The sequence below is a fragment of the Micromesistius poutassou genome (assembly GCF_964030765.1).
Source record: "Micromesistius poutassou genome assembly, contig: SCAFFOLD_721, whole genome shotgun sequence".
Classification (NCBI taxonomy): domain Eukaryota; kingdom Metazoa; phylum Chordata; class Actinopteri; order Gadiformes; family Gadidae; genus Micromesistius; species Micromesistius poutassou.
Window position 1 is genome coordinate 17,501 of NW_028179448.1, and position 7,563 is coordinate 25,063.

The following is a 7,563-nucleotide window of genomic DNA, read 5'->3' on the forward strand; positions in this document are numbered from 1 at the left end:
TGAAATTTAAGACCTAAAGCACGCGATGGTGGGGGGGGGGGGGGGGGGGATCCCGCTGTATTACAACCCAAGCATAGCATGTGTGTCACTCATTCAAGTTGAATTTTTGTCTGTTTATTGAACATAAAGTGATACTCAGTGCTCTCTGGTTCAAAAGCTGTAAGTACAAGTGCAGTTTAACGTAGGGCTGGGCGATATGGCTGAAAACTGTATCACAATATAAGTGTTTCATATCGGTTGATATCGATAATTATTGATAAAAAAATTTTTTTAAAGGACCAGGAGAAAAATATAAACGTAAACAGTTTTATTTTAAACTTAACCTTCCCCTGATTATAGGCAGACAGGGAAAAGGAATGTCAACACAACCATGGAAAACTCAAATAAATATAAACATAAGTCTGAATGAAAATGAACATCACAATGAAAACTTAACAATTATCAATTATAAAGTGCTCAAAAACATGTGCTACAAAAAAGTGTTCTAAAAACATTTGCAGTGTTAAATGTAAACATAAGAGATGAGATCATGAGATCACTATTGCATTACTTGGTAGGTGGATTAAAGCTTATCTTCAACCTGGAGTCCCTAGAACATGGAACATATGGATGTCATTGTTGTTGGGACATGGAGATATGTCCAGTACTGTCATGAACCATCATCCATGCTGTAAAGATCGCTAGTTAGCATGTTCGCTAACTAGCGATTAGCGCCTATTAGCGATGTTGTTGTTATGATTTCTATCCATGTTATAACGAAAATGCCTACATTAAACAGAATAATGATAATGCCATCAAAGGGGGAAATGGGACATGGAGATATGTCCAGTACTGTCATGAACCAATGCTGGCCGCGGCGCCTGAGATCTGAGAAGAACTATCTTCACATATATTATTTACAATTTCCTCACTCGTTGCGGTGCTCATCTTTCGTTTCTCACATCGCGCTGTTTCTGTTATGAAACACGCGAGACGAGACGGCGCAGCCAAACCTGATACTGTTACATGATTGGCCGATTGGCGTGTCGCTCCATACGTTGCTCTCCACAGGTATCAGAGGACGCGTGCCTTTGTTCACGCAACCAACCTCGCTTCGCAACCTCTGGTTCAAAGCGGAGCTAGACTCTTTGCTCCGTTAACTTCCAATGAGGAAAGTTAACGCATTTTCTATTGATATTGATTACGTGTCTATCGACAAATTTAAGACCTTGAGTTATAGTATTTAAGACCAGCATATGACATTTTTAACGAATTTAAGACTTTTTAAGGACTTAAATTTAGAAACATGAATTTAAGACTTTTTAAGACTTTTTAAGGATGTGCGGACACCCTGCAGACAGAGAGCATGCTGGGTACCAAGCGGTGGTTCCCGTGGTCTCCCAGACAGAGAGCATGCTGGGTACCAAGCTGTGGTTCCCGTGGTCTCCCAGACAGAGAGCATGCTGGGTAACAAGCGACGGTTGCCGTGGTCTCCCAGACAGAGAGCATGCTGGGTACCAAGCGGTGGTTGCCGTGGTCTCCCAGACAGAGAGCATGCTGGGTACCAAGCGGTGGTTCCCGTGGTCTCCCAGACAGAGAGCATGCTGGGTACCAAGCGACGGTTCCCGTGGTCTCCCAGACAGAGAGCATGCTGGGTACCAAGCGGTGGTTCCCGTGGTCTCCCAGACAGAGAGCATGCTGGGTACCAAGCGGTGGTTCCCGTGGTCTCCCAGACAGAGAGCATGCTGGTACCTTGCTCTTGTACTTCTGGTGGCCCATGCGGAAGCGGACGTAGGGGTCGCTCTGGCCGTTGTCGTCCATGGCCTTGAGGCGCCGGCCCTCGATCAGACCGATGTTCACGATGCCGCGCCACAGCTGGGACTTCTTGTGCACGTCTGAGAGACGCATGCTCTGGTTCTGGAGCGCACACACACACGCACACACACACACACACGTAAACGTACACACACGTACACACACACACACACACACACACACACACGTAAACGCACACGCACGTACACACACACACACACACACACACACACACACACACACACACACACACACACACGTACACGTACACACACACACACACGTAGACAAACACACACACACACACATACACACACACACACACACACATGTAGACAAACACACACACACACACACACGTAGACAAACACACACACACACACACCCACGTAGACAAACACACACACACGTACACGTACACACACACACACGTACTTACACACAGACACACACACACGTAGACAAACACACACATACACACACATGTACACACACACACACACACGGACAAACACACACACACACACACACACACACAACCCAAAGAAAAGTGCACACAACACAAAACACACACATCCAAGCATACAAATAGAAAAGCAACAGGTGCAGACGTACTCACACACAATCACAAACACATTGTGCAGACAAACAGAAACACAACAACAACAAACAAACAAACAAACAAACAAACAAACGGGCAGAAGAAAAAAACAACACACACGTAAACAAATGAAATCCCGTAGGCTCGCTGTGGACCGGTTCTGCATTAACGCACAGTGTAGGATGAACGGAGGCTGGTGATAGGTGGGTCACATGGGGCGGAGCAGGCCAGGGAGAGGAGACCAAAGAACCAATCAGCACTGGGCTGAGACCTCCATCTGGGTGATACGCCTCAGCCGCAAACTCACACTCATGTTCTTGACTTTTGCCACACGTCTCATTTAATAAGTAGAAACTATTGTTCGAATATATATTTTTAGTACTTTCACGTCTACGGTGAGTAAAACAACGGGGAGGAATGTAACCACTTACCGTCCACTCAACTCAACTCAGAAGTGATCATGTGATGTTTAAACACGTACTCTGACGTCAATCTGCACGGCTTAACTAAGAAGTACTGGAGTTTCAGGCTATCGTGTGCGGAATGTGCAGACCACACGAATACCATCGTCTCTCTCCCTCTCTCCCTCTCTCCCTCTCCCTCTCTCTCTGAAAACATTATTGGAGTGGCTGTTTTTTTTTTTGTTTGTTTGTTCTTGCAGGCGAATCCCATTAAACTCTGAGCAAACCCTGCCTCCCAACATGCTCCTTTGATCTGTCGGCGGAGCCTCTTCATTTCCATCCTCCAGACATTAAACAATGGGGGGAAACGGCACCCCGCGATCCCGCCCGCGCCCCCCTCCCCCCCCCCCCCCCCCCCCCCGGAAGGCCTGTCCAACCCTCCCGTGTCTTCTGTGTTCAGCCGCCGCCGCCGCCGCCGCGGTATGCTAATGTCGGCGGCGCGGCGGAGGACGGCTCCTCGAGCGGAGAGCCCTAATTATTATTGTTTTGTAGCTCCAACCGCCTTATTAGAGGAAGCTGTGCAGCCGGACGCACTGGAGAGAAGGAGAGGAGGAACGCTGGGGAGGGAGAGGAGGAACGCTGGGGAGGGAGAGGAGGAGTGGAGAGGGAGAGAAGGAGTGGAGGAATGCTGGAGAGGGAGAGGAGGAGTGGAAGAACGCTGGAGAGGGAGAGGAGGACTGGAGAGGGAGAGGAGGAGTGGAAGAACGCTGGAGAGGGAGAGGAGGAGTGGAAGAACGCTGGGGAGGGAGAGGAGGAACGCTGGAGAGGGAGAGGAGGACTGGAGAGGGAGAGGAGGAGTGGAGAGGGAGAGGAGGAGTGGAGAGGGAGAGGAGGAGTGGAGAGGGAGAGGAGGAGAGGAGAGGGAGAGGAGGAGTGGAGAGGGAGAGGAGGAGAGGAGAGGGAGAGGAGGAGTGGAGAGGGAGAGGAGGAGTGGAGGGACGCTGGAGAGGGAGAGGAGGAACGCTGGAGAGGGAGAGGAGGACTGGAGAGGGAGAGGAGGAGTGGAGAGGGAGGGGAGGAGTGGAGAGGGAGAGGAGGAGTGGAGAGGGAGAGGAGGAGTGGAGAGGGAGAGGAGGAAGTGGAGAGGGAGAGGAGGAGTGGAGAGGGAGAGGAGGAGTGGAGGGACGCTGGAGAGGGAGAGGAGGAACGCTTGGAGAGGGAGAGGAGGACTGGAGAGGGAGAGGAGGAGTTGGAGAGGGAGGGGAGGAGTGGAGAGGGAGAGGAGGAGTGGAGAGGGAGAGGAGGAGAGGAGAGGGAGAGGAGAGAGGAGTGGAGAGGGAGAGGAGGAGTGGAGAGGGAGGGGAGGAGAGGAGAGGGAGAGGAGGACTGGAGAGGGAGAGGAGGAGAGGAGAGGGAGAGGAGGAGTGGAGAGGGAGAGGAGGAGAGGAGAGGGAGAGGAGGAACGCTGGAGAGGGAGAGTTGGAACGCTGGGCTCTGCCAAGGTGCGGCGGGGGAGATCCGGAGACGGAGAGAGAGACGTTCAAAAGGACTGAGAGCCTTTAGTTGATCTAGAAAACAACAACTGTTCGACAACTTGTTTATTTTAACGGCTGTAAAGGAATATATAAAACGTCCTGGCGGTGTTTGGTGTGAGTCGGAGAAAACCCATCGGATTAAAAAGCACAATGTAACGGAATGGACGAAAAAGTTATGATAGCTTCACTTAGAATATATGAAAACAAATACTGCACTCAAGCAAGGCAGCAGTTAGTTACAGTATCTTCTAATATCTTGGTTAACGTGGGGAAGTGGTGGTTATTTAGCACGCAGGCTAATTCCCAAGCTACGGGCCGGGTGGCCCAGTTAGAGAGCTTCAAAGACGCCGTGTGAAGAAGTGCGATTCGTGCCGAACCCCTTCCACACACTTAAATGGATGTTTCTGTCTAAGCGGAACTCAATAACCTCTTTTACTCGTGATTAAGCACCAGCATTCTGTCCAACAGAGATCGACTGAAGTGTGATAAACAGCATGCATTTGAAATGTGTTTATTTTCTCACTTGGCGAGTGATTAGAAAATGATTTTAAAAAACACAAAGAACAACTCCTGAATCCCTTTTAGGGGATTTTTTCGACAGGATTATAAAACGAGGGGATACTTGACTCAATTGCCAGCGATAAAAGGAGGATGTGCCACACGGATACGAAAGTAAAGCAGACCCAGACAAGCATGCACAGCTCTCAGCCAATCAGGGCCAACCAATGAAACCAAAATGTGCCGATGAGCAACAGAAAAGAGAAGCTAGACCCACAGACACCAAAGAGCTGTGCTGTAGCGTGTACAACGTCAGCCAGGAGATGGAGAAGAGGAAAAGAGTAACAAACACATGAGCTCACTGGAGAGGGTGGGAGGCAGAAGGAGGAAAGAGACTAGGCCTGGGCAATAAAACAATACATTATCGTATCGTGATAGACTTTTGATCAATATCAATATAAAACATGTTCAATATATATCGGTATGAGACTGGACCACCGAATCTAGCAGCTGGGTTTGGAGCACGGTTCCATACTTATTTACAATATTTGAGTGTTTTTCATTGTTGTATCGACATTGGAGTATTTATCAATGAACAGTGGAAGGTCATTAAGTGTTAAACAGAAGTGTTTAAATCCAGCATGGTAATTCCTAGTATTTTTAGGTCATTCAAATTATCAATAGTTATTGATATCGATCAATATGATCAAGTTATATGGTGATATGTCTTTCAGCCGTATGGCCCAGGCCTAAGAGACCCTGACAGAGTCCCAAACCAGGGACAGAGTGGAGGAGGGGGGGGCGCAGGTAGAATGAGGGCAAGGTGGAGAGGAGTAAGGTGGAACGTTTATTCTTTTTTTTTACCTTACTGGACCGTTTCCAACTTTTCCCCGTGAGCATGGTCTGTAAACGAGACAAAGCATTACAGAGCCGCCAAGCACCCCCCAAGCACCCCCCCCCCCCCCACCCCCCACCCCCACCCCGACCGTTGGACCCTCAGGTGGGGTGGGGGGCAACAGGTGGGGGGTGTGGGTGGGGGGGGGGGGTCAGAGGTCAGGGGCTTGACCCCCCCCCCCCCCCCCCCGGGTTAGAGGCTGCTTGGGGATGTTCTTTAATCATGCAGTGTGGATCGAAGCAAAGGATGTGGTTAGAAGCACTGCTGCTGTGAGCGTGAGGCTGGCGTCGGGGCAGCGTGTGAGCCAGGACGCCTCTGACACACTCAAACAGAGATGGATATATTTATATATATATAGATGGATATAGTTCTACTGCCAATGTGAACATTTAAGCATACAACTGTATTAGGTGAGGGGTTCATATTTATATCGTTCATCCCCTGACACATGACCAACAGGTCTCACAACGACGACACACATCCAGACGGCAGACGCGACCGTCCCGTCTCCAGTTCCACTCGTCGCCAGTAGGTGGCAGTGAAGAGCGGCCTCCGAGTGGCACCGCTCTAGCCGCCTACTTTAGTTGATATTCTTTGTGCGCAGTTGGGAGGGATCCAAAGTGATGCTTAACCTAAAAAGAGTTTACTTGTTCTGTCAAATGTGGACTCTCTGTACCGCGGCTCTGAATAAGCAGCGGAATGAAGACATCAGATCAAAAGGAATGCAACGTCTCCCCGCAGACCCGCCTCGTTCTGCACAAAGCGTGCAGGGGGCCAATTAGGAAAACAAATAATTGAACAGAAATAAATACAACTGTGAAACGACCGAGCAGATCCGCGCAGTAACGAGGAAACCTAATTAGTACGCTGGACCCCTTTGAATGTGGAACACATGTGTTTACTGAGTGAGAGGGCGCGCGTGTGTGTGTGTGTGTGTGTGTGTGTGTGTGTGTGTGTGTGTGTGTGTGTGTGTGTGTGTGTGTGTGTGTGTGTGTGTGTGTAGGACTCAGAGACACGACGCACATCTTGAGAAGTGTGTATTTTTCCTTCCACGTCACATTAGCGTGTACACAAGCGCCGTGAAGTGTTTCCAAGCACAAACGCACAAACGCACAAACGCACAAACGAACAGTTGAACCAAATCCGGAACACGGAACTATGCGACCGTCTGCGGCTGTGCTCCATAGAACACGATGATAAGAACGTATCCATGTGATAACGACGCTGCAGAATCCTTCAGACGTTCTGCACTTCGACACACACACATACACCTCGCCCGGGGCACGTTCGCTTTATTCTCATGTCGGGCTGTCGGACACAAATCAAAACTCCACGCTCCACGCTCCACCTGCCAGCCACGAGCTGCCACGCCCCCTGGCTGAGAAGGGCTCAACGGAGTAGTGGGATTTGGGCTTTGTGTGTGGTGTGTGTGTGTGTGTGTGTGTGTGTGTGTGGTGTGTGTGTGTGTGTGTGTGTGTGTATTTATGCATGCATGTGTGTGTGAATAAGTGTGTGTGTTTGTGTAAAAGTGTGTGTGTGTTGTGTTTGTGTGTGTGTGTGTGTGTATTTATGCATGCATGTGTGTGTGTGTATAAGTGTGTGTGTATAAGTGTGTGTGTGTGCGTGCGTGCGTGTGTGTGTGCGTGCGTGCGTGTGTGTGGTGATGGTGATGGTGGCTCTGTGGTCTTTTGACACTGGGCTCAAGAAACCCAAAGCCTTGATGGAACACTTCATCTAACGTTTGTAAGGATTTTAAGTTTTGACTCCGTAGCAAATATTATGTATATTCATTCACGCACAAAATACGTGCACTGTACGTACATCTAAAAAACTATTATT

The 7,563-nt window shown here is 49.3% G+C and overlaps 1 protein-coding gene across 1 annotated transcript in view; it reads right to left on the reverse strand.

Annotated features, from left to right (window-relative positions):
* Positions 1-2,708, reverse strand: part of LOC311372832 (multiple C2 and transmembrane domain-containing protein 1-like) — a gene marked incomplete at both ends in the record, with an annotated part of 19,644 nt that extends 16,936 nt beyond the window's left edge. Inside the window, 2 exons of the mRNA XM_084489782.1 lie at positions 1,732-1,896; positions 2,667-2,708. Of these exons, the coding sequence (XP_084345908.1) occupies positions 1,732-1,896; positions 2,667-2,708 (207 nt within the window). The remainder of the gene's footprint in view (positions 1-1,731; positions 1,897-2,666) is intronic.
* Positions 2,709-7,563: the final 4,855 nt, after the last annotated feature.